General features: G+C 47.9%; 1 protein-coding gene across 2 annotated transcripts in view; it reads left to right on the plus strand.

Annotated features, from left to right (window-relative positions):
* The window catches only part of UNC5D (unc-5 netrin receptor D), a 113,259-nt gene extending 90,993 nt beyond the window's left edge, over positions 1-22,266 (plus strand). For both annotated transcript variants that reach the window (XM_074559242.1, XM_074559243.1), the window contains exons 9-16: positions 1,908-2,285; positions 4,941-5,025; positions 7,151-7,319; positions 8,667-8,894; positions 11,931-12,080; positions 14,930-15,094; positions 17,857-18,035; positions 20,328-22,266. In XM_074559242.1, coding sequence (XP_074415343.1) covers positions 1,908-2,285; positions 4,941-5,025; positions 7,151-7,319; positions 8,667-8,894; positions 11,931-12,080; positions 14,930-15,094; positions 17,857-18,035; positions 20,328-20,529 — 1,556 coding nt within the window. In that variant the 3' untranslated portion in view covers positions 20,530-22,266. The remainder of the gene's footprint in view (positions 1-1,907; positions 2,286-4,940; positions 5,026-7,150; positions 7,320-8,666; positions 8,895-11,930; positions 12,081-14,929; positions 15,095-17,856; positions 18,036-20,327) is intronic.
* The last annotated feature ends 3,764 nt before the right edge of the window (positions 22,267-26,030 follow it).

Here is a 26,030-nt window from a genome sequence, read left to right on the forward strand (position 1 = left end):
CACAGCTGGAGCTCCTCCTGTTCTCAGTTTCAGAGGTTTCCTTCTCTCCAATAAAAGGAATTATTCTTTTCCTGATAATCCAAGACCCCCAGCTGGAAGTGTTTTGTAACCTGCTGTAACACAGGCACTGAGGGAAATCAATTTGTGTAAAACCGGACCCCTAAAGCTCTAGAAAACACCACCAGTGCCATAAAATATGGACAAGACCTTTGCTAAAAGCAGCGCTCGGGTTTCCAGGAATGTTATTCCCTCAGAACAGGAAGGTGGGGAGGGAGAGGGGATGGAAGCAGGATGTTTATTGATTCTGTGCTGCCATTCTACCTCAGACCTGCCTGATTGTGGGTGGGTGGGAGCGTGGGCAGGCTGTGAAAGTGTCCCCATGTCTCTGTTCTCTCTGCAGAAAAGGGAAATATGTTGCAGAGTTTGTTTGGGGGGGTTTTGTGGGGTTGTTTTTTACAGTTTCTTTATTTCCTGGAGACGTTCCTCACCAAGCATGACTTGCAAGAAATTGGCAAAAGGGCTTGGCAGACAAGGACGTTTGAAGGAAGTTCATTCATCCATTTCTAAATCCAAACCTTTAATTAGGGCTGTGTAAATCTCAATGACTGTCTCAAACAAGAACATTTTCCTTTGTGGTTCAGTCTGAGTCTTGTTTTGAGTCTGGGGAATTGTTTGCTTGGCTTAATGCTTAAAAAACCTTTTATTCTGGAGGCTCTGAAAATACCCAACTAAACAACCAAAGAAAAGGACCCCATCACAAAACCAAGCAGCCAGAGGACTCTAAATCCATGCACTCCTCATTTTTCAGAGCGTTTTCTGAGGTAAAACACCTCAAAATGAATAACTGTGATACCTTTCCCTGAATCACTCTTGTCCCACCTCCCTTTCAAGCCCAGTTTTCCTCAGGCTGTGGGTTTGTGTAAAAGGTCTGCAGGAAGATGTTGTCACCCAGTGGGGTTTAATGTAAGGAAAGAAAACAACAAGAGAGGCAAAAGGGCAAACACAACAACATGAATCCAAACCAAAGGATCCTTCCTGGATTATCCCTGCACTCTGGAGCTGCCTGAGGCCTGGCAAACATGAAGTGTCAGATCTTGGCACCAGTTCTGCCCTCTGACGTGACCTGGTGTTTTGGGAGGAACTGGGCCAAGGGCTGACACTTCATGTTTGCGAAATCCAACAGGGATTTTGGGCTCTGAGAGCTCAGGGAGGGTTTGCTGAGGTGTCCCCTTGTCAGGAGAAAAAATCCACAAACACCAGAGGTCTATGTCCTAAAAGGAGACAGAGGAGTCCTTTGACTTTATTCCAATCAAGGCAGAGGCCATGGGGCATCCCCTGGGGTCTCTCAGATTTTTGGAGGACGCAGCCTCCCTTTTATCCCAATTTCCAGCCACATTTCCCTTCTCTCTTTCCCCATTTCTGAGGTACTTGAGTGGTTCAGACTCCCCAAAACACCTGATCCCAAAGAGTTCCCTTTAACGCATAACACTCCTTTTAATTTTAAATTCTTACTGAATTTAGGGGTTTTTTTCCTCATTTCTGAGGTACTTAAGATGTTCAGACTTCCCAGAACACCTGACCCCAAAGATTTCTCTCTAAATGTAAAACCATCTAATGTAAAATTAAAATTAATTTCTCTCTAATGTAAAATTAAAATTAATTTTTAATTTTTATGGAATTCAGGCGTCTTTCTTCCCCATTGTTTCTTTCATCTTTCAATGTCTAATTTAATTTATCAGCAAACCTAAGGTTTATTTGTAAAAGCAAATATCCTTTTCCATTCGTCAATCAGTGGAATCATTCCCATTGTTTCTTTCATCTCCCAGTGCTGGTTTCATCCACCAGCTTGTTTGGAAACACAAACCCCCCATTCCTCTCACCCTCCCTCCCTGTTGCTGTCCCCACAGGTAACTCCCTGCTCCTCAACTCATCCCTGCAGCCCGAGCTGACGGTCAGCAGGACCTACAGCGGCCCCATCTGCCTGCAGGACCCGCTGGACAAGGAGCTGATGACCGAGTCCTCCCTGTTCAACCCCCTGGCCGACATCAAGGTCAAGGTGCAGAGCTCCTTCATGGTGTCCCTGGGCGTCACCGAGCGGGCCGAGTTCCACGGCAAGGCCCACCCCGGCACCTTCCCCCACGGCAGCCCCAGGCCCTTTGGCACCCTCCAGGCCAGGAACAAGGCCATGTTCATCCAGAACCTGGCCTCCATCTCCAGCAGCAGTGAGCTGAGGAGCACGGCCCTGTTCGGGCACCTGGGGGGACGCTTGGTGGTCCCCAACACAGGTGGGTGGTTATTGGAATAATTACCAATATTGGGGATGGGACATGTGGATGGGAGCTTGTCTGGCCTTGGTGCTGAATCAAACAGCAACACTGTGGTGTTTCACCCCACAGACACTTTGGGCCAGCTGGGTGTGTGGTGTTTCACCCCACAGACACTTTGGGCTGGTGGGTGTGTGGTGTTTCACCCCACAGACACTTTGAGCTGTGGGTGTGTGGTGTTTCACCCCACAGACACTTTGGGCTGTGGGTGTGTGGTGTTTCACCCCACAGACACTTTGGGCTGGCTGGGTGTGTGGTGTTTCACCCCACAGACACTTTGGAGTGGTGGGTGTGTGGTGTTTCACCCCACAGACACTTTGGGCTGGCTGGGTGTGTGGTGTTTCACCCCACAGACACTTTGGGCTGTGGGTGTGTGGTGTTTCACCCCACGGACACTTTGGGCTGGCTGGGTGCTGCACTGGGCCCGTGGGGACAAGGCCAGGCCTGCAGGAGCTCTGGTGGTGCTGGGATGGAGCTTCCCCCCATAACAGGGGCTGCTCCTCAGGTTTCCCTCTGTGGAGAAGCTTTAAGGTGCTGGTGAAGGAAAGGAGTCGGTTCTGATGGAGGGTTTGGATGCAGAGCTTTATTCTGGCCCACAGGCCTCTGAATGCAGCACCAGCTCCAACAGAACTCCCTGAGCCCGGGGTTGCTGCTCCTTTAACCCCGGGGAGAGGGGCAGGGAAGGGGCAGGGAGCCACCAAGCAGGGACAGGAGGGGAGGGACAAAGGGACAAAGGACACCAGAATGGCCCAATGCCCCCCAGGGGTAGAGGGCATCCTTTGGATCTGCCAATTCTGGAATTCCAGGATTGACAGACAGTGCTGGGAGAGGAAAGGAGAGGGGACTGACGCATCTGGGAGGGAATTATCAGGGGAGGGTTCTGAGGCAAACCGTGACATCACACCCCAACAGGTGGCTCCTTGCTCATCAAAGCATGCAGAGGAATTTGAGCTTAGGCTGCCTGATGTAATGTTTTATAACTGAATTTTTTAAAAAATTAAAATTTAAAATTTTTCTCCAGGAAGGAAGAAGCAGGGGCCCCGTTAATGCAAATTTTGGAAGTAGGGCACGTTGCCCACACAGGACACGAGTGATCAGAGGGAAGCCTGGGCTGAGGACTGAAGAGGCATTATGCCTGTTTGAACTGTTTTAAATTACTGCCTCTCTTGATGTCTTCAGCATGAAAGTCACATTAATCAAAGCTGTGCCTTGCTTGCATGCTGCTCCAGAGGAGAGGCTCCCCGGGAAGGGTCGGTGCTGGATCTTACGTAAGGGGCTCCTCACGTTCCAACACCAGCTCCAGTCCCACAGGGGGACACAGGGACAGCAGCCAGACTTGGGGACAGCCCCACTGCCCACCAGGCTCCTGCCTGCCTCTTTTCCCTTTCCTTGGAGCAAAATCTCTCCAGATTCCCAAAGCAGGGCCCCTGTCCCAGGCTGGGATGCTCCCTCTACTTTGTGGCTCCCTCTGCTTTGTGTGCTTTTTGACTTTTGTGACCTTTGTGGGACATGTTTTAGACCTTCAGGGTTGTTTGTTTGTTGTGGAATGAGCTGAACAGCAGATCAGAGCCTGTCAGGGTCACAGCCCTGCATTGCAACCCAGGGCTGTGTTGCATCACCCCAAATCCCAGCCCTTAGCCTGGGTATTTTCTCTCCCCAAAACATAGCACAAAATGCCAGATACTGCCAGCTAGGTGTTATCATCTTTCAACTCCAGTGATATTTATCCACTTTAAATTCAGCTCTGTTTTCGTTTGAGCAGTGGCTCCAGGATTATCTGCTGCTCTCTGGTTGAACTGGATGATTTAGAGCTTTATCCTTCATGTCCCACAAAACGGGTGCTTTAAAGGTTACCATAAAAAACGTGGCTTGTGTTTAGAGAGGATTGATATCAGTGACAGCCCAGGCATGCACAACGTGGGGAATGTTTTCATTTCTCCACAGACTGGTTTTGTGCTGAGGAAAGAACACTGCAGAGGCACCAAGTTAAGGCATGAATTAAGAATTCCCTCATACTGTATATTTAGCTACTTTATGTAATGATAGTCCCATCAATTAGATTATTAAAATATGTATTTGGTCCACTTGAAATTTATGTAATTCTTGCTGCCTTTATGTAAGATCAGCTGTGCCAAGCAGTTGTAAATTCCAGTGCAATCGAGTCAGTGCCTCGCCAAGTCTCTGCATCATGTGGCAGATGCCAAACACATCCCCCCTCTCCTGAGAGTGAGATAAAGCAGTTTAAAACTACCCTGTTAACTTCTGATCCACTCTGGTGGTGTGCAAGGAGGATGGGATCACTGGGGTGCAGGAGCTGGGATGAGTGGGGACAATGATGATCCCCCTCTCCATGGGGAGATTCCCTGGGATCCCACAATGATCAGGTGTGATTTCAAAAATTAAAGAGCCTCCAAGAGGCTTTTTTGGGAGATAAAATGTCTTTTCCTTTGATGAAAAAGCAACAGCTTTATTTCCTTTGATACTTTACATTGCTTTCATCTGGTGAGGTTGCCATGAGAAGCAGGAGTGCAGAGGAACATTCTGGGTGGTGGTGCTCCCCGTCCCTGGCAGCCCTGTCCTTCCCAAGGGTCAACTCCTGCCCTTGCTCTTTTCCAGGGGTCAGTCTGTTGATTCCACACGGGGCCATTCCAGAGGAGAGTTCCTGGGAAATCTACCTGGCCATCACCCAGAGGGAGTCCAGGTGAGAGATTTGGGATCATGGTCCTGCCTTTGTTCATGGGTTTGGGGTGGAAAGTGCAGGAGCCACTCCCGGTCCCCATTGCTGGAATTCCACCCTGAGAGGGACACACAAACCCTTGGAGTGCTGCTCCTGTGGAACCCTTGGAATTCTTGTGCCTGCTGCTCCTCTCCCTGCTCAGAGCACCTCAGGCTCTGGGGGTGCTTTGATTTTATTTTTTTTTTAGCTTGAGAATCCTACAGACACTTGGAAGCACCGAGGCTTCAGCAGAATTTATTTTTGTGGCACTTGAGAGAGGGGAAAAAAGGAATTGGCTTTTTTTTGTTACCCTGTTGTGTCTTTTTTTTCCTCCCCTGCAGTCTCCCTCTCACCAACACTTGCACACACAGACTGAGGGGAGCCTTGGAACATTCCAGCCTCACTTTAGCAGGAATGATGAATGGAAAGGGCATTTTCTGGGCACCCACAGCTACAGCTCCATGTCAGGGCACTGGAATGGGGTACCCAAGTCACCTTGGGCTTTTCCCCTTTTTATATCCTGGTTTTATTCTTGTATCTTCTATTTTTTTATCTTGGTTGAGGTTCTTGCCCTAATTTTTACCTCGCTTGAGGTTCCTCCTCTCATTTTTTTATCTTGGAAACACCATTTGCTTTCGTTTGAAGAGGCAACTGCACGCCCAGTGATTTAGAACCAATATGGATTAAAACACAACCAAACAGCAACAAAACCAGCAGGGCAAGAGGTTTCAATTGCTGGTTCAGTGTCCAAGGGATTCTCCTCCACTCTGGCACCACTCCTGCCCAGGGATTCATTCCAAGAGATACAGAAAACACGTGGATGTGGGGGTGGCTCCAGTTTGTTGGAGTGAGAGAGAAGAAAAGCAGATTACACATCTCTGGAAGGCAGCAGGCAGAGGATGCAGCCATTGACTGAGCCCAGGTGAATCCCTGGAGCTCAGCTGGGATCTCCCCTGCCTGTCCCAGAGCCACAGCCACGGCTCCACCTGCCCCAGCCCTAATTCCAAGCACAGCCCTGTCCCTGAGTCTGTAAAACTCACCGAGCTCCCTCCTCCTGCAGAATACAAATGGGCTTTCAAAGCAGGGAGATCACACTCAATCTGGAAGAATTTATGAGCCTGTGTTTTTTCAGCCATAATTTGTTTTATCTTCGCTCCTCTGAAAATATTGTTGATGGCAGCGTTTGAAGGCAGAGCACGGTGGGGACGGGACCAGCTGGTGCTCGGAGCTGGGCTGGCTGGCACAGAGCAATTCCAGCGCTGGATTTGGGTTAAACAAATTGAAACGTGTTTTAAATACCAGAGTCCTAAACTGACCGGCCGCTGATTGGAGTTAGATGGGGTCTGATGGGTTTGTTTCATCTCCAGCTGCTGTTTCCACGTGAAAGGAGCAGAAATGAGCAGCAGTGTGGGAGCCCAGGAAATTCCTCTGGCTGCCCTGGGGGACTCCAGACCCTGGCAGGGGGCTCAGAGACCTTGGCACGGAGTCAAAACCATCGGTGCCTTTGATTTTAGCCCTTGGAAAAAATTACTAACTTGGTGTGAGGAGTTACAAGCCACATGAGTTTGAGTAGAATGATGGTTAATTTGTCACGGGGTGAAAATGTAGAATTTTGGGGGTTTTAGAATGGGGGTACAAGAGGCAAGATGTAGGAATATGGATGTGTCCTGTCCTTCTTCTTCTTGTCCTCCATCTTCTGCTGTGCTGGTGACACTTTTGCATTGGTTTAGAGACAGACTGTCTAACATAGGTGATAGGTATTGGAAAATTATTGTAATTAAAGTCCATGTGGTTTTTAGTATAAAAAGCCAACAGCACCCCAAGGGCAGGGACTGTGCCACAACCCGACCTGCTGGACAGATCTCAGCAGGTCAGAGAAAGAATGTGACAGATAAGAAATTATTATTTCTTATCTAACAACCTTGAGAAGGAGAGCCAAGGAATCATGACTTCTTCTTTGGCAGCTGATCTGGGAAAAAAGATTTTTTAACACATCTTGGGGTCATCCTGACCGCAGAAACCCCTAGACAGATGAGGGACGTGCTTGGATTTGGACTCTTTTCAGTGAATTCTCACTCCTGACAGCTACTCTTGTCTTTGCTGCCCCAAGCCTGGAGCCGGAGGGCCCTGAGGTGCTGCTGGGCCCCGAGGTGAGCTGTGGGCCCCCCGAGCTGGCTGTGAGCACCCCCTGTGCCCTGAGCATCCCGCACTGTGCCCACGCCGACCCCCAGCACTGGAGCATCCACCTCAAAAGGAGGACCCAGCAGGGGAAGTGGGAGGTAAGCCCAGCCCCAGTCTGTGCCCTGTTGTTGTCACATCAGGGTCATTTCTACTGAATCACGTCGGGGTCACCATTTGTTGTCACTATAGCACAAGAGTTCTATTGTCAGTACATTGCAAGGGTTCCATGTCACCAGAGTTTCGTGCCTCCTTGATGTTTCTTGTAGGCAGCTCCTCTAGGCACTGACTCTTTCTTGTCCTCACAGCAGCCAACTGACTCCAGTTCCCCTCAACCAACCAACCCACTCCTTTATAACACTCTTCTTATTGGCTACAGCTGTGGCCTGTTAACATCAGGCCTGCTCCTGATCCTTAATAATTGGCTCAGCCCCAACTCTTTGGGGGATAAGATTACTTTCTATATTTCCTTTTTTCACTTATATTCTATTCCCCTACACCCAGTGTGGAAATGGAGTTAAGCTTTGGTTGTGTAGGGGTTCTGGTGAGGATAGACATAGAGAAGAAGAAACCATCGGAGCAAAAAAGATTTTGTGTTTTGTGATGAAGCAGCAGAATTGGGTTTGGGTATTTCACACAAAGATGTGCAGAAGTTTATGGCTACAAAGCCCAGCCATGGATGCCATGGATGCCATGGCTGCAGCCTGTCCTTCTGTCCTGTCCCTCTCTGAGCCTCTGCCTGAGTTTTGCTGTGCTTTCAACCATTCCCAGCCCCATTTTCCTGATTCAGATTTACTGGGTTTTGCTGTGCTTTAAACCATTCCCAGCCCCATTTTCCTGATTCAGATTTACTCAGTCCCTGGGCAGCTCCAGCACTGCTGGCTCAGACAGCCTGGGTCACTGAGGAGGGGGACAGGGGACATAGACACAGGGACAGATGGACAGAGGGTCACAGGACACACAGACAGAGGGTCACAGGGCAGGACTGAGCAGCAGACGCAGAGCAGAGGGAGTTTTTGAGGAAGGGAAATGTGGCTGTAATGGGTGTTCTGGAAGGATGTCAAAGCCCAGCCATTGTTCAAGGTTTGCTTATTGACTTTAACCTTCAAGGTAATTTTTTAACTTGACACTGGGGGGAAAAATTAGCCAGAAAGTCAAGAGCACTTGAAAAAAGCTGCTAAAATTGCTTAGGCATCATCATTATTATTGTATGTACACAGCGAGCTCTGTGCTGGGCATGGCCATAAATCTGCCTGCTGACTCAGGGCTAAATTGGGAATATTTACTCAGGAAAGCAGTCCCGTTCTCCCCTTCCCCCAGAGTGGCTCCCAGCAACACACTGCACTCCAATTGAATAAAAATAAAGAATTAATGCCATGACTCCTATTGTCGAGGCCTATTGATTCTACTTTGCTTTATTCTCTTTAAACCTGAATTTCGTTTTGCAGGAAGTGATGTCTGTGGAAGAGGAAACTACTTCTTGCTACTGCCTGTTGGATCCTTATGCCTGTCACATTCTCTTAAACAGCTTTGGAACTTATGCCCTAATTGGGGAACCCATCTCAGACTGCGCCGTTCGACAGCTGAAAGTCGCCGTTTTTGGCTGCCTGTCTTGCAATTCTCTGGATTACAATCTGAGGGTTTATTGTGTGGATAACACCCCTTGTGCATTCCAGGTAAATGCCTTCACTTTGCTCCTCTGGGCTTGCTTGGTTCTCCCATTAAACCCTTTTGCTCCTTTCATCCCCAACCTTAACCCAATGGGAATACTGGATTTTTTAAAGCACTTGCTGCACCATTTGAATAAATCCCTTAAATTCCCTGCAGTTGTGGATTTACACTGAGAGCTTTAGGGCAGCCAAACTATCTTGTTTGCTCTCTCACTTTTTGCCACATTCTCAGCTGCCCAAACTCACCCAGCCCTGGTTTACAAAAATTCAATTATCCTGCATTTCTTCTTAAAAAAAAAAAAAAAGCCAAATCCCCACATGGCACCTGGGATCAGAATGGTTTTCCTGCACCATGTTCCAGGACACAACAGTGACATTCTCTGGCTTTTGGTGAACTCAGGAGCTCAAAATATGGGGAATTTCAGAGGGTTTTGGATAAATACAGGGAATTACAGAGGTTTTGGGATCAAATATAGGAAATTTCAGAGGTTTTTGGATAAAATATGGGGAATTACAGAGGTTTTTGGATAAAATGCTGTTCTTTGGGGAACTGAAATGCAAACAGTTGTGAGATGAATTTTTCCTTCCTCTTGCTGTGGCACAGGAATGGGAACAGGGCTGTGAGTGGAGCTGCTGTCTCTGTGCTGCTAATAAAAGCCAAGGCACCAAAAGGATTGTTAGAGGCTCACAATGGCTGCCTAATTATCCTCTTTATAACACTTAGACAATTAGTGGGTACCGGTGTCTTCCTGATGAGTCTGGAGGAAATGATCAGAAGAATAATTACCAGTTCTCTGCCTTGCCAGGAGTGAGCAGGGTGTGTGTGGATAGTGAGACAATCCTGCATTTATGGAATGATGCAGCCCTAAAAGCAAGGCAATATCAGGAATACAAGGAATTTCAGAGTTTTTAGATAAAATATGGGGAATTTCAGAGCCTTTTGGATAAAATATGGGGAATTCCAGAGCCTTTTGGATAAAATATTTGTGTTGGGGTTGCCCAGTGGTGTTTGGCAGTTAATCCTGCACAGTGCAGGTTTATGTAAGAGACAAAATTCCCTTGTTTTTGACTTTTTCCCTGGCTGAAAACTCTCCTTGCTCCCCCAGCAGCTGCCTTGGGCCTTTGGGAAGTTCTGAGTGTGTTGGGAACTCCTGGCTCTCAAAATTGGAGAGACCCAGGTCCTTTGTGTTTTGCCCCAAATTCTCCTGCTGTGGGAGGAGCCCCACATCTGTCACTGAAGGCAGAGCAGCACTCACACAACATTCACAACCATCCAATATTCTCCAGGAATTTTGAGAATGGTTAAGAAATAATCTGTGGCTGGAAACCAAAAACTGAAGTCTCCCAATATTCTTCCTTTGGATGAACCAAACCACTTGACTTATTTTGGAAAGACAGGAATCTAAGGAAGGCAGGAGCCTCCCCTAAAATGGAAAATGCAAACCCCCTCCCTCTGAATTGCTATATAATTTAAATTAAGGGACTCTCAGGCAAAAAATATAAGAGCAGGAAATAACAGTTCTTTAATAGGGAAGAAAATAAAAATATAAAATAAACAATGCAGTGAACTGAACCGACACTGCCAGAGTCAGAACCCAGCCTGACACCCTGTGGGTCAAGGTGTTGGCAGCAGTGCCATTGGAATTGTGGCTCAGCCCTCAGCAGTGTCAGGGCTGGTTCTGCTGGAGCAGGATCCTGGACAAGGGTGGAGTCTTCCTCTGGAGATCCAGTGGAAGGAGAGGCAGCTGCTGTTCCTCTGGGAAATCCAGTGCAGAAGCCATGCTGGTGTTCCAGAATCTCCAGATTATATCCAGGCAGGAATGCTGGGCTGGTGTTCCAGAATCTCGAGATTATATCCAGGCAGGAATGCTTGGCTCCTCCCCCTGGGCTCACATCTCCCAATGGGATGCTGTAGCTCTTATCAGCCATGCAGGGACATTCAGTGGCCTCTTATCAGCAGATGTTCCCTCCCAAGAGTCATTGTGGAAGAGATAAGGAAAACTGCAAACTGGACAAAAGACAGCTGCCATGCAGATGGCAAATAGAATAAATACATCTTGCCTTGGAGTCTGGAACACCACCAGGGGTTAAACCAAGCTAAATGCAGATGGCAAATAGAATAAATACATCTTGCCTTGCTGTCTGGAACACCACCAGGGGTTAAACCAACCTAAATGCCTGGAAAAAAATTGGTTTATAATAGAAATCCATTAGTGCAGTTTCAGAGAGCTGGAGCATCGAATTTGCAGAAGGTCACAGTGATTCCAGGAGCTCCTCTAACGGCGACTTTGGTCCTGACAAGCACTAAACCCCTTCCATGGACACACATTTGATATAATTTATGTGGATTGAGAAAGGTAATTTGGAAGCACTGCTTGCCTGCTGATTTTTAAACACTTCTGCAACCTTTCCTCCCTCACTGGTGTTTTTACTGCAGCAGCACAGGAATAAACATTGCTTAAGTACCGGCAGGGGTGATTTTTTTTTTTTGCCATTATGTTTTAAATTCATTGAATTACATGAAAATTTCTATTGGAACAGAGCTCTGGAGGGCTGTAGTGCAAACCCCTGCCTAGAGTCTGCCCTTCACACTGCTCAGGGTCTTGTGCAGTGATTCTGGAGGCGCCCCAGAGGTGGGAAATGGAAGTGAATGATTTCACCTGAAGCCTTTGAAGGCTCTGAAAAGCCCTCAGAGAAGTTCCCCAGCAAAGCTGCTCTGGAATCCAGCTGTGCTGGGCTGCACTGGGGGTGTTGGAGAGTGGAGACAGCCAAAAATTCAGTGTCCAACCAGCATTACCTGCCCAGAAATGGGGCTGGCAGTGCCCAAACCCAGCCTTCTGGGAAATATAAATATCAATTATTTATAAATATAAATATTTATATTATAAATACCATCAGCTGCCCACGAGAGAGACTCGACTGTACATTCAACACTGTGGGGGAACCTGAGACCCCAGAGAGAGGAATTCTGGATCCCTGGGTCCAGAAATCACTGGATCTGGGCTTTGTTCCTGATACCAGAAATATTCTCCTCCCTTGCAGGAAGTGGTTTCGGATGAAAGGCTCCAAGGGGGACAATTGCTGGAGGAACCCAAACTTCTGCATTTTAAAGGCAACACCTGCAGCCTCCAGATCTCAGTGCTGGACGTGCCTCCCTTCCTGTGGAGAATCAAACCCTTCACTGCCTGTCAGGTACCTGGCATTTCATTTCACTGCTTCCCTCTGCGCTGGGGGAGAACCCAAGTGAAACCCAAATGAACCGAGGTTCCTTTTATTTAAAAAGCTTTAAACCCTCCGAGCATTTAACAAAAACATGTTGCCTCTTGGTTCTGACAAACACAGATTTCGTTTACACCAGAACGCTGTAAATTTGTCATTTTACAGAAATGCTTTTGCCTTCCCCCATTTCAGTTGCCTCCAACAGAAGGCAAATATTCCTGCTCAAACTTAACCACTCCTCAAGATGTTTCTAATATCTGTCATTGCAGTTTTGATATAACTATGGAAATATGGCTAAAAATGACATTTAAATGTAACCACGAGTTCAAATCACAGCACGCAGAGAGCAAGCATTAGAACTGAAAAGCAGCAAATTGGTTTTTCTCTTCTCCATTAATTAGAGAGGCTGTTGAAAACTGAAAAGGAAAAACCAAAACAAAAGAAGAATTTCCAAGGATTTTGATGACTGGAAATTCTAAGGAATGTGCTGGCACATGGAGTGGGCTGGTTTTAAAACACAGCACTCAATTAGAATGTACAATCTCCCTTCTCCCAGAAGCAGAGACACAGTTTTTGCATTCTCCAGAATTTTGGCAAAAACCCTGTTTTAAATGTGTTGCCACGTTCCCCAAAACATAAAACATAAGAGGGTAATGGGCTCTGAAAGTTATAAACACAGACCCAGAGCCAGAGCAATCCCCAATTATCCCTCATGGGGATAATTCAGGCTACAGCTTAAGAAATTAAATAAATTAATCCTTTTCAGCTTCTTAGGAAGAAGAGCATTTTGGTGTTTTGATTGTTCTTCCCACTCACCTGTATTTTAAAAGCCAAACCAAGAAGGTTTAGGATGTCCCAGTCCTGCCAGAGTGTGCCCAACAGAAAAATCAAATCAGAGGAGTTTTCTCTCAATGCAACAAATTCACTTCTGCCCTCAGCAGATTATAGAGCTCCACACTTTGATTATTTTATTGTCTCCTAATCCCTTCTCCAAACACAAAGAATAAATGTCTGGAATTCAACCTCCGAGTGCCACTTCGAGCCTGATCAGAGCAGGGGCTCAGGGCTGGAAAAAAGCCTGTGCCAAACCCAGGGCTGCCCTGACCCTGAGGAAAATTTGCATTTTATAACTGGTGTAACTGGGATGCCTTGGGCAGCTCAGAAACACAATCACTGCTCCTCAGAGGAGCTGCAGAACCTCCCCTGGCTCGGTGCTTCCCTCGCAGTGAAAAGTCTGGTGACAGCTCTGGTTTGCTTCCAGCCCCTTTATAGAGAAAAGGATCTATTTTTGCACGTGGAGTTTCTTCCAGTGTTCCCTGGGCTCCTCTCCTACGTCCCACCCTGTGAGAGCAGCTGCTTGTGCTGCCTGGCAGGAACAACTGAACGCAGCCTGTTCCAGGAATGTCTCTGGTCCAGCAGCAGAGCCTCCCCGGGCAGCGTGGGGAGGAGGATTTATGGAAATGATGTCTCAGGGAGGCCGAGCAGATGAATAAATCACACTGAGGAGCTGCTGGGAGGCAGCTGGTGGCAGGTGGCACCAGGATTCCTGCTCAGAGCCTGTGTTTGTCCTGGCCCAGGGCTTGGCTCCCTTCCCGCCGGGGATCCCTGAGAGATGTGGGTGGTGCAGGCAGAGCAGGGATGGGCATGGCAGGAGCTGGGCAGGCACCTCTGGCTGCTCAGATCTGCATCTCCTGGAGGATCCAGCTCTGCCTGGGGCCACGAGATGATTTACAGCCCCTCTGTCTGCGAGGAGCTTAATTATAAACGCAGAGTGGAGCTGAAAGCATCTCTGGAATACTCCAAGCACTCATTGTTGCAGCACTCCTTGCTGCTCTGCTTTGTTTCACACAGCTCCTTTCAGCTGAGTGATTCTTCTACTCGGAGTGAAAGCAGAGATCATCACCCTGAAAAAAATCTAATTACAGCTGCTCCGCTTCTAACATTTTGCTAATGTTTCCTTTATCATTGGAAGCATTTTACTACTGCAGCTGCTCCCATCTTGGGATCCAGTCTGGGGCTGAGGATAGGCAGGGAGCTGGGGCAGGAGGGAGGGGCCAGGGCAGATTCTGGTGGGAAATTCCTTTGGAATGAAGGAGGGAAGGGTGGCAGGACCAGGGCAGTTCCTGGTGCAAAGTTCTTTGAGGTGGAGGAGAAAAGGTTGGCAGGGCCAGGGCAGTTCTCAGTGGGAAGTTCCTCTGAGATGGAGAAGGGAAGGGTGGCAGGACCAAGGCAGTTTCTGGTGGGAAATTCCTTTGGGATGTGGAAGAAAAGGCTGACAGGGCAGTTCTTGGTTGGAAGTTTCTTTAGGATGGAGAAGGGAAGGTTGGCAGGGCCAGGGCAGTTCCTGGTGGAGAATTCCTTTGGGATGGAGAAGGAAAGGCTGGCAATGCCAGGGCAGTTCCTGGTGGAGAATTCCTTTGGGATGGAGAAGGGAAGGCTGGCAATGCCAGGGCAGTACCTGGTGGGAAGTTCCTTTGGGATGGAGAAGGGAAGGCTGGCAGTTCTCAGTGGGAAGTTTCTTTCCTTGCATTCTGCTTACAAGGTGATTCCAAGGAAGCACAGAGAGGAATCCTGATCCCGGCAAGAGGGAGGAAGTGAAATGCATCTTTTTGAAGTCTCTTTAAGCATCTTTTTAAAGAATCTCCCATTACTTCTTCCTTTGAGCTCTCGGTCACTGCCACACCTCAGTTCCATCAACTCAATCCTCATTTTCTGGCTTTGCTCGGAGCTGGAGGAGCCATTACCCAGCCCACCCCAGCAGAGCAGCACTGTGTGTGTCCCCAGGCCGTGTCCCCTGTCCCTGACGTGTCCCTGTCCCACAGGAGGTGCCGTTCTCCCGCGTGTGGCGCGGCAGCCCCCGGCCCCTGCTCGGCGCCTTCTCCCTGGAGCGCTTCAGCCCCGCCACCACCCAGCTGTGCTGCACCGTGTGTGTCAGGCAGCTGCAGGGCCACGAGCAGCTGCTGCACATCCAGACCTCCGTCCTCGAGGTACAGACACCAGCACCCCCTGGCCTGCAGGGCGGGATGGTCATGGAACAGAATCCTGGGGTGGGGTGGGTTGGGTTGGGTTGGATTGAGTTGGCTTGGCTTGGCTTGGCTTGGCTTGGCTTGGCTTGGCTTGGCTTGGCTTGGAAGGGCCTTAAAGCCCATCCAGCGCCACCCCTGCCATGGGCAGTGCCACCTTCCACCATCCCACCCCTTGGACCCTTCCAAAGAGGGGGCACCACTTCTCTGCCCACCGGTTCCCTCCCCAGTTTTGTCCTTTCCTCCTGTAGTTTTTGCTCGAAGCTGGAAGCAGTCTTCAAAGCCTTGCAGATCCAATTTCCAGCGGAAATCAAGGCACAGAGACTCTGCAGCACCAACAATAATTTATCAATAATTTAATAATTGATTATTTGGGTTGGTGGCTGTGGTTTCCTAGCAAGAAGCCTTTGCAGAGCACTGAGAGCTGGGGACAGGGGTACAAACTGTGCCTTGTGAGGACTGAGCCCTGCTCATGGCCAAAACAAATCAGACCTACAGCTGAGCAAGCTGTTGATCTGTCCCACAGCCATGAGAACTTCAGCAGCTGCATTTTTTAGATTATTGAGCATCTTTGTTGATTAATCCAGATTAATAATGCTGGATTAGAGTTCTACACCCATAAAGGCTCTGAGGAGGGAGTGCAGCAGCTGGGCAAGAGAACACGAACATCATTTTATATAAAAACTCAGAACTGGCCAAGTGTTTTCTGCTCCTTTACTGTTATTTCATAAAACCCCTCTGTCACTCTCTGTGCCTCCAGCCCGTGCTGCCGCTGCCTTGCTCTCCCTCTCTGCTGTGTTTTTTAAGGGCCCTGTCAGTACACAAGTCCCCAGAGCATGTTCCCGTTCTGCTTCAAGCAGATTTACTGCTCTGGAAGGCTTTCTCATGCCTATCTCCAGCAGTGATTGAAGAGGGAGGATAATTTGACTGCGAAATAAATTCTGTGAGTGACAACTCCCCCCCGGAGCCGCTCGGTGCGCGACAATCCCCGCAGCGCCCGGGTCGCTGTGCTTATCTCACACGTGCAGGGCAGGAGCTTCTCCTGCTCTGCATCTTGAGCAGAGCCCAGGGCAGAGCTGCAGCACCGGGTGCTGAGCCTGGCTGGCCCTGGGGACCCGTCACAAATGGTGGATGGAGGCTGCAGCGTCGTCACTGCTGCTGGTTAATATTGATGCTGTGTCACTCTCGGATGAGTAATGCACTGAAATTTGACTCTGTTATGCAAGGCTGGTGTGATTCCACAGGAAAAGAGGGGCCAGATCTGCAAAGGACCTGGATTCCAGAGAATCTGGGAGAGCTGAGGTGTTTAAGGAATTCAGGTGTTTAAGGAAACCCAAAGAAATAAAGAAACAAACACAAATTTTTGTGCCCATGTTTGGGGTTTAAGAAATTAAAGATTTAGAAACCCAGCACTGCTCTGCAAGACAAAAATAACCAAAAAATAAAACTTATGGAAGGAAAAGCCAAAATTTTAAAGGTTTTTATGCACCAGTCCTTGTGATGGTGAAGGAACACCTTCTGGGTGTTCTTTCACAACTCACAGAAGCACCTCTTGTAGCAGGCCCAGAGCCTGCAACACTTTCCTGGTGTTCAGAAGCTCAAGATAAGAAATGCCAATTCATGGTGACTGGAACCTTAGAAACTGCTTTCTTCTGCCTTTGAACGCCTTGCTTATCTCTCTGTAAGACTATAGGTCACTTTCTTTTAACCCTTGCTATTGAACAATTTCCAAAACCCCTAAACTCTTTATAAAAAGAGCTACTTTTGCCCAGCTCGGGCAGAAGAGCTGTCACGGAGAACCTTTGCAGAAGATTCAATAACGATGCTCCTGTGGAATCCCACACAGCCTTCTCCTCTCTCTCCCTGTGTCTGCCTGCCCAGGCACCTATAAAGCGAAGAGCTGAAGTCACAATGAGCGGATAATCACTACAGAGCTGATATCACTTAAGCTTGCTAAGGTTGCCTGTGGCTAAAAACTGCTTGGGAACTTGGACAAGCTGTGCCAAGCAGGTCAGAGCTATCCCAGGTCAGAGCTATCAGTGATGCTGGCTGGGGTCTCTGTACAAATCACAAACAGGACAGGACTGATGGGAACGTGCTTTGAGCTGTTTTATTTTCCAGCATCAGTCTCATTCCATGGTTATAACGAGATGATGTCAGCAGCTCACATCTCAGGCAGCAGACTAAGAACTTAATGTTACCACTCACTTTATAAGTTTTTTGACCAATCACACAAAGAAAAAGCACATTGACAGTAGTTCTATCCAACCACTATAAGCACAGGTACCTTTGGTTAAAACAATGCTTGCTTATTTCAAATACAATACCTGCTTGTGAGCTTTAAAACACAATGCACAGAGCTCCATTATTAAGCTTCAAGCTTCCTAATATCTCCCTAGATAAACTTTTCTGCATCTTAGAGAGTTATTCTAGACAAGCATTAATACACAGCCCATTGTTCTATCTGTCCTTGCTTTTCTACAGTTTAAATAATTTTTCTGCTGACTTTTCATGCCTGCTGCTTAGCACTAATCACAGTTCTGCTGTTTCTGAGGCCTGCATGTTGTAGCTTTCCCAAAACCATCTGATTTTGTGGATTCCCACAATCCGGACCTCGCTGCAGCCTGCTGGGGACACCCCGAACCCCAGCACAGCCGCATTAACCTCTGAGCCATTTTCTGTTGCCGGTTCAAGCAGCCTGAGGCTCGATTCTCCTTTCCCTGCAGGCTGAGAGAGAAAACATCCCCTTCTTTGGCCACGAGGACAGCGCCTTCCCTGCCCAGCTGGGCCCCAAGGCCTTCAAGATCCCGCGCTCCATCCGGCAGCGCATCTGCGCCACCTTCGACGCGCCCGGCGCCAAGGGCAAGGACTGGCAGCTGCTGGCACAGAAGAACAGCATCAGCAGGTGATGGCAGCGCCCTGGCATGGGGCTTGTGGTGGTGTTCACAGGGGGTCCCAGGACGAGGGAAGAGATGAGAATCTTGACTCGTTTCAGAAGGCTGTTTTATTATTTTATGATATATATTTCATATATATATATATATATATGATGTATATTATATTAAAAGAAAATTATACGTGACTGTGTTCACATGGGTCTTAGGATGAGGGAAGAGATGAGGATCTGACTCCATGTTTCAGAAGGCTTGATTTATTATTTTATGATATATATTACATTAAAACTACAGTAGAAGAATAGAAGAAAGGATTTCATCAGAAGGCTTGAAAGGAAAGAAGTGGAATGATAACAAAAGCTCGTGACCCTCAGAGAATCCAAGAGAGCTGGACTGCGATTGGCCATTAATTAGAAACATCCCACATGAGACCAATCAAAGATCCACTTGTTGCATTCCACAGCAGCAGATAACTATTGTTTTTCTTTTCCTCTGAGGCTTCTCAGCTTCTCAAAAGGAAAAATCCTAACAAAAGAATTTTTCATAAAATATCATGGCTGCAGGGGTTGGCACCTGGAAAGGGGATTTTGGGCCATTCAGGGCTGGTTGGTTTGTTGGTTGGTTGGTTGGTTGGTTGGTTGGTTGGTTGGTTGGTTGGTTGGTTTGCTGCTGGTGTTGGGGTGTGGGTGGGATGAGGGGCTGAGTGGGGCTCACTCCTGGTTCCAGCTCCTCGTCCTTCTGCCCACCCTCAGGAGCCCAAGGCTGCAGAAGGATTTTGTCCATCCAAGAGTTGTTCAAAGCCCTTAGGAGGCTGCACGTTCCCCCAGACAAATCCCCTTGACTCTCTCTTTCCTATTCCAAAATGAATCCTGCAGAATTCTTTTTTTTTTGAAGGGAAAGACATCTTAAAAAGAGACAGTCATGCTCTACTGTTAGGAGTAATAATATTATGATTATTAAAACTGAAAGATGCTGTAAAAACCAATTTACTTCTTACTTTGCTTTTTCTGCTTGGCTAAATTAAATTGGCGGAGGCAGCTTCCTCACAAAAATATTTTCTGATTGTCACAAACTCTATAAATGTGTTCCCAGGAGAGCAGAGGAATACTTAAATCAGGCAAAGTAACTTTCCATTGGTTTCCTGCTTTGTGTGGGAGCCTCAATAAACCACATCTGAGCCAAAGGAAAAAGATTTTTGGATAAACACTTTGTTTTACCAAATTCTGTGCAAATTACCCCTGCATGGTCCTAAAAATAGCACATTACCAAAATAGAAAATCCCGGATCAAAGGGGTTGTGTCTTTGCACAACCCAAGCACCAGCTGCTGAGGGGTTTTATTTTTCCAAAATCATGCTGGGCATAGGGCACAGCTGCAGCCTGGGCTGCTCCTCATCCCTTTTTCCTTCTTTCCCTGCAGGAATCTCTCCTCCTTCTTCATCCCTTTCTCTCTTTTCCCCTGCAGGAATCTGTCCTTCTTCCTCATCCCTTTCTCCCTCCTTTCCCTGCAGGAAACTCTCCTTTTTACTCTCCTTTCCCTGCAGGAAAATCTCCTTATTCCTCATTCCTTTTCCCATCCCTTCCCTGCAGGAATCTCTCCTTATTCTTCACCCATTTTCTCTCCTTTCCCTGTAGGAATCTCTCATTTCCCTGCAGGAATCTCTCCTTCTTCCTCACCCCTTTTTCCCTCTGTTCCCTGCAGGAATTCCTCCTTTCCCTGCAAGAATCTCTCCTTATTCCTCACCCCTTTTTCTCTGCAGGAATCTCACTTCCATCCTCACCCCTTTTCCCCTGCAGGAATCTCTCCTCCTTCCCCATTCCTTTCTCCCTCCTTTCCCTGCAGCAATCTCTCCTTCTTCCTCAACCCTTTTTCTCTCCTTTCCCTGCAGGAATCTCTCATTCTCCTCATCCCATTTTTCTTCCTTTCCCTGCAGGAATTTCTCCTTCTTCGTCACCCCTTTTCCAACCTTTCCATGCAGGAATCTCTTCTTCACCCCATTTTCCCTTTTTCCCTGCAGGAATCTCTCCTTCTTCCTCATCCCTTTCCCTTGCAGGAATCTCTCCTTTCCCTGCAGGAATCTTTTCTTCTTCCCCATTCCTTTCTCCCTCCTTTCCCTGCAGCAATCTCTCCTTATTCCTCACCCCTTTCCCCTGCAGGAATCTCTCCTTTTTCTTCATCTCTTTTCCCCTCCTTTCCTTGCAGGAATCTCTCCTTTCCCTGCAGGAATCACTCCTCCTTCCTCACCCTTTTCCCCTGCAGGAATCTCTCCTCCTTCCTCACCCATTTTCTCTCTTTTTCCTGCAGGAACCTCTCCTTCTTTGCCACCCAGAGCAGCCCCTCTGCCGTCATCCTGGACCTGTGGGAGGCTCGGCACCAGCACGACGGGGACCTGGACTCGCTGGCCTGTGCCCTGGAGGAGATTGGCAGGACACACTCCAAGCCCCCCGAGGTGCCAGAGCCCGAGCTGGACGAGCCCGAGTTCCCCTGCAGCAGGAAGGGGCTTTAGTCCCTCTGTCCTGCCAGGACACACGGCCAGCAGGGGTTGTGGGGGTGGAACTCGCCCCCATCAGTGGCAACGGGAGGAGCAGCAGCTAAAAACCCTCTGGTGATGAGGAAAACCAGCTCCTCCCTGTCCTCCTCCACTTAAAATCTGCATTTTGGTGCCCCAAACGAGCCTGCACTTGTGTCAGCGCCGGGGCAGGAGGGAGAGAGACACAGAGCCATAAGAGGGAAATGTTATTCTGTATTTAGGAACAGTCATGTTCGTGTACTGCCTAGTGAAAAATCAACAAATAGCGTTGGATATTTCGAGCCACTGGAGGTTGGTCCTGGTTAAAAGGTTTCTCTAGTGAAAATCAACAAATAACATTGGATATTTCGAGCCACTGGAGGTTGGTCCTGGTTAAAAGGTTTCTCGCTTCGAGGGTGGTTTAAAAATCCCATCACGTTGTCACTTTATGTCTGCTACAGGAAAACTGAAAATTTGGCCTTATCCTGTTCAGATGTTTGAAGAATTAGAAGATCTCATAATTATTTCACATCGTGTGTATTCCAAATAATTTGTTTTAAAAATTCAGCCCCTTAATGAATGTACATTTGCTGCAGAGCTTTGCTGCCTGCTCTGTTACCAAAATTCCAGAACAAACCCCTTCATCTCTGAGACTGGGGGGTGTGTGCACACGCCAGAGGAATTTTCTAATTTTCTACGTCTGCAAACTTTCTTAGTCAAAAAACTGTCTTTGGGGGTGGATTTAAATAACCAAATAACACACGGGAAAATTTCCAGCCCTATTTTAGCAAGTTGAGACATTTATTTTTGTTACTTCATTCTCTGTGGCTGAGCTGAAGGTGAAGGCAGTCAGCACAGCTTCATTTTGGTTTGGTTTCAGATTGAAACCACAAACCCCACACAGCACTGCCAGCTCTGGCCTAGATTTTGTTGCACAATTTGGGAATTTCACGGGGTCCAGAGCTGGCTGTGTTAGCTTGGTTTAGTCACAAATTGCATTTACCCCAAAAATCAGGATCTAAGCAGAGAATTTGCCTTGCTTTTTACCCATTCAATGCAAAAATGATTTATGACTTCAACCAAACCAAAAAAGAGCTGTCACTGTGAGCGAGGGCCTGGTGGAGCTGGTGCTGAGCCAAATGTCACCATTATTTTTGACCATTCTTTTCACTCCCATCCTTCACCATAGCCAAGGTGCTGGAGCCTGTGGGACTGCCAGGGCACAGGCAGGAGAAAAAGAACAGAAATGAGGCTTTGGGAGTTTGTAGAAATGCAGGAAACCCAAACCAAGGGTTTGGGGGCTGTTTTAGCCTCGTGTTTGGCTGAGAGCAGGGCAATTCCTTCACCAAGGACTGCAGGGTGAAAATCTGAACAACAGCAACAATGAGATCAGCAACGTCAGCTCTGTCCTTGCTTGTGCTGCCCTGAAATCACAAATGCCACTGACTGCCGAGCTCAGGAATAGGCTGAGACATGGAAATCCTGAAATTTGGAAATCCTGAGACCAGTGCAAAGCTTTCCTGCAGCTCAGCATCTCCTGCAAGCCTGGCAGGAGGCTCCTGGCACAGGTTTCGGGGCAGACAGAAATACCGGCTGCAAGCTGTCACTGCTTTCAGCAGCACATGCTCCTCCAGTTCCATCCCCACTGACTGCCAGTCCTCCTCCACAAACCTGTTCTTGGTTGGACAAAATGTCAGGCATTAGAAAAAAAAAAAAAAAAAAAAAACAAAACAAGGGATGATGGCACCGGGGGAACAAGCAGAGTCTGCGAGCTGCCGTTGTCGGGGAAACCAGCCCGGCTCTGCCTGCAGCAGGGATTTGTTCTCAGTGCCCCAGAGCTGCTCTGTTCCTGAGCAGGCTGGGTTTGTGTGCCCCAGGTGCTGCAGGGTTAGACATTGGAGGGGAATCTTTGGGATCAGGTGTTCTGGGAAGTCTGAACCTCTCAAGTACCTCAGAAATGGGGAAAGTGTTAGAGCCCAAATGAGTGATGCGGGACTCCAGGCAGCTCTTCAAAATGCATACAAAATATATATTGTATACAAAATGCACTTTATTGTATCCAAAATGCAGTTTATTGTATACAGAATGCCATTTATTCCATCCAAGAGGTTACAGCAGTCCAGGGCTGTGGGTGACAGAGCTGTGCCCACAGCTGTCAGCTCCAGCTGCAGGCAGGCCTGGAGACCAACATCCCTCATTCAGGCTCTTACTGATGGCGCCCCACGTTGAGCGCCACTGTAAGAGCTGAAATGAGAGATGTGGGACTCCAGGGACTCTTTAAAATGCAGTTTATTGCATCCAAAATGCAGTTTATTCTATCCAAGATGCTACAGCAGTCCAGGGTCGTGGGTGACAGAGCTGTGCCCACAGCTGTCAGCTCTAGCTGCACACAAGCCTGAAGACCGTTTAATTTTGGTTACAAATGCATTATACACTTTTCTTTCCTGAGCATCTTAATACCAATCTATAGTAGAACTAATCTATACCTTAACTGTTATCTACAGCCTATCATAACTACTGTAATTACCATATTCATGTTGCTGTTCTCCAATCACTAAAAGTCAGTACATTACACTTTAACTAGAAGTTTTTTTCAGTTTTCTTGCAGTGGAAAATTTTGAGATCATTTTCTACTTGCAACATTTGCTGCCTTGTTTGCCTGTCCTGTCTTTCTGCTTGGTAAAAACATCTTCTTGTTTGGGGTGGGTTTATCCTTTGCTCTAAGCCATAAAAACTCTTTCTAACTAGCACACCCTTTGCCTCCTTGGTTATCCAGCAAGACTGGCTCAGAAATTCTTTTCTTCTCTATCAAAACCTGCTTCCATCTCTATTCCTTCATCAGACTCTGCATTTAAAAATCTTTCTGCCAAGCACACATAGCTGTGAGACCTTCTTGTCAAACTCTTATCCTTCCCAACAGGAAAGAGAGAAGGGGAATGTTGCCGGGAAATTGGGATAAAAAGGAGCTGCATCCTCCTGCTCTGCTCCATCCTCCTGACAGCCCAGGGAGCCCCAGTGTGGGCTCAGCCTCCACTGCCTTTCCTCAGGGTTCTGTCCACCCTGGAGCTCTGCAGACCCTCCCAGTGCAGGACCCCCCCACTCAGAGGGACCCAGCTCTGCCCCAGAATCCCAGCCCACCCACAATCCCATGTCCTGAAAGGGAATAAATGTCCAAACTGGACAATTCCTGAGGGAAGCTGTTCCCCCATTTCAGGGCTCTGTTGGATGTTGCCCTTTAGGTTTTGTTCCCTGTTTTTTTTACTTCCCTTTGATTAAAGCAATTCTTTGTTGCTGATCTCACTCTTTGAGAACCTGAATCAACAACTCTCCAGCTTTCCTTCCTATTCCTGACTGCTTTGATGCTCTTATGTTCTTCAAATGAACCAGAAATGCCCCAAATATTTATTTCCTTTCTCCCTTTCTCTTTAAAAGACCTTTTGGAAATCTGTGCACGTATTCATATGATTTGACCCAAAACACAGATGTGGAGGAGCACCTGGAAAAGGATTAGAGGCCAGAAATTAAAAATTCATTCCTTTCTTCTGTTGTATAAATTATGATAATTGAAAAACAATTTTCCCCGAACTAGAAAGTAAAAGAAGGAGAAATATGCATTTCCCCCCCTGTAGATTCCACGTGGCTGCCCTGGCTCTATTCAGGGGAAAGAGCCATTCTGATTTTACATCACCAAAGGATCTGCTTTAATAGATTTTCATTTTCCTGAGCACTTTGCCCAGGTATTTCTGTGCCATGACTCATTGCAGACTAATGGCTGCATTTTAAAAATGACTCCCAGCTCCGCCAGCACCATAAAGCTCATTTCCATCTCGTACCGCCCTGCACTCCCACAGAAATTTTATTGGGATTTTTGTAATAGATGAAGAGATATCAAACAATTCTCTTTAAAATCCAGCAAACTGCTTTTGTCCTTGTTTTTATCTCTGGCCACAGCTGCTCTCCCCCTCTCTGGCCTGGGCACTGCTGCCTTTCAGAGAATCTTATTCAGCATAAATCACTTTGCAGGGTCTGGGATATTCACATCACACTGCAAATCCATTCTTTTCCACCTGCAAGGCAGTGCTGTGAGAGTTTTAAAGCATTCAATAACTGATCAATTCCAATTTTTCACAGAAGGGAGACACAACCCAGGTCCACCGTGAGTTAAACAAGGGAGGGACCAGGCTGGGCTTCTGGTCACCACCTGAATCGTCTTTTTTCAGGCTGTTTCTGCCTGCAAAACACAGATTGCAGTAAAGAGCTGTTCTTGGCTGGTAATTAACTGAGTGGAAAACAGGAAATGAGATTTGAAGTCCTTGACAACCAAGGACGGTCTCCAGGGTTGCCTCTCTGGCCTTTCTTTGGCTGATGCCCCCAGGGAATTCTGTCTCACCTGTGGCACAGCAGAAAGGGGGAACATCCCTCACCCAGAGCCTGCCCATGGTTTCCCAGGGGCTGCTCATTCCTGGGATGAGCTCTGCCGAAATTCCTCCCTGGACGCTGCTCCTGATCCAACAGGGGCTGGGGTGTGAACAGCCCTCCCTGCCCAGCCCCAGGAATTTGGGGTGGAATTGGTGAAATTCCTCCCTGGACACTGCTCATGATCTAACAGGGGCTGGGGTGTGCACAGCCCTCCCTGCCCAGCCCCAGGATTTTGGGGTGGAATTGGTGAAGTTTGGGGTGCCCTGCACCCAGTCTGGCCACAGCAGGAGGGAAAGTTTGGGGTTTTGCTCCCAAACTCTCCCAGCACCCACCAGCTCCTGGCTCTGGCAGAGTGGAACATCCAACCCCTGGAATCCCCATGCTGGAATTGGGAATGTTGACTCATGTAATTGGGAATATTGACCCATGGTTGGGATATCTCCTCAAAGAGTCCCTTCAGGCATCCCTGGCTGGGATATCTCTTCAAGGAATCCCTTCAGGTGTCCATGGTTGGGATATATCCCCCAGGAATCCCTTCAGGTGTCCCATGGTTGAGATATCTCCTCAAGGAGTCCCTTCAGGCATCCCTGGCTGGGATATCTCTTCAAGGAATCCCTTCAGGTGTCCCTTGTTCAGGCACTGGAGGATGAGGAAGGAAACCCCAAACCCCAGCCCCAGATTTTTAAGTGAAGCTGTCGATTTTTCCATCCTTTCTCCCCTCATCCTCCACCCCAGCCCCCGTGCTGAGCCCCAGGGCTCCTGAGTGCCTCTCCCAGCTGGGCAGGGCACACACAAACCCCGGGCTCACAGACACAGCTTTGGGAACACAAACCCCATCCCCTCACCTGGCACTCCCCCATCCTGTTGTGACCCCGATATCCCAGCTGATAAACAGCTACAAAAATGTTAAATGTGCTCCTGTTGTTGGTTGGGATAAAACATGGTGCTGGTCAGTCTGGTGAGGCTCTGGGCAGTGTCACACAAGAAATAACAAAATTCCCAACTTGCATCCTCAACTTTAAGCCAGCTCTTAGGTGAAAACGGGAGGAGGAACTTCGACCCAGCCTGACACAAAATAT

The sequence above is a fragment of the Zonotrichia albicollis genome, chromosome 26, assembly GCF_047830755.1.
Source record: "Zonotrichia albicollis isolate bZonAlb1 chromosome 26, bZonAlb1.hap1, whole genome shotgun sequence".
Lineage (NCBI taxonomy): Eukaryota > Metazoa > Chordata > Aves > Passeriformes > Passerellidae > Zonotrichia > Zonotrichia albicollis.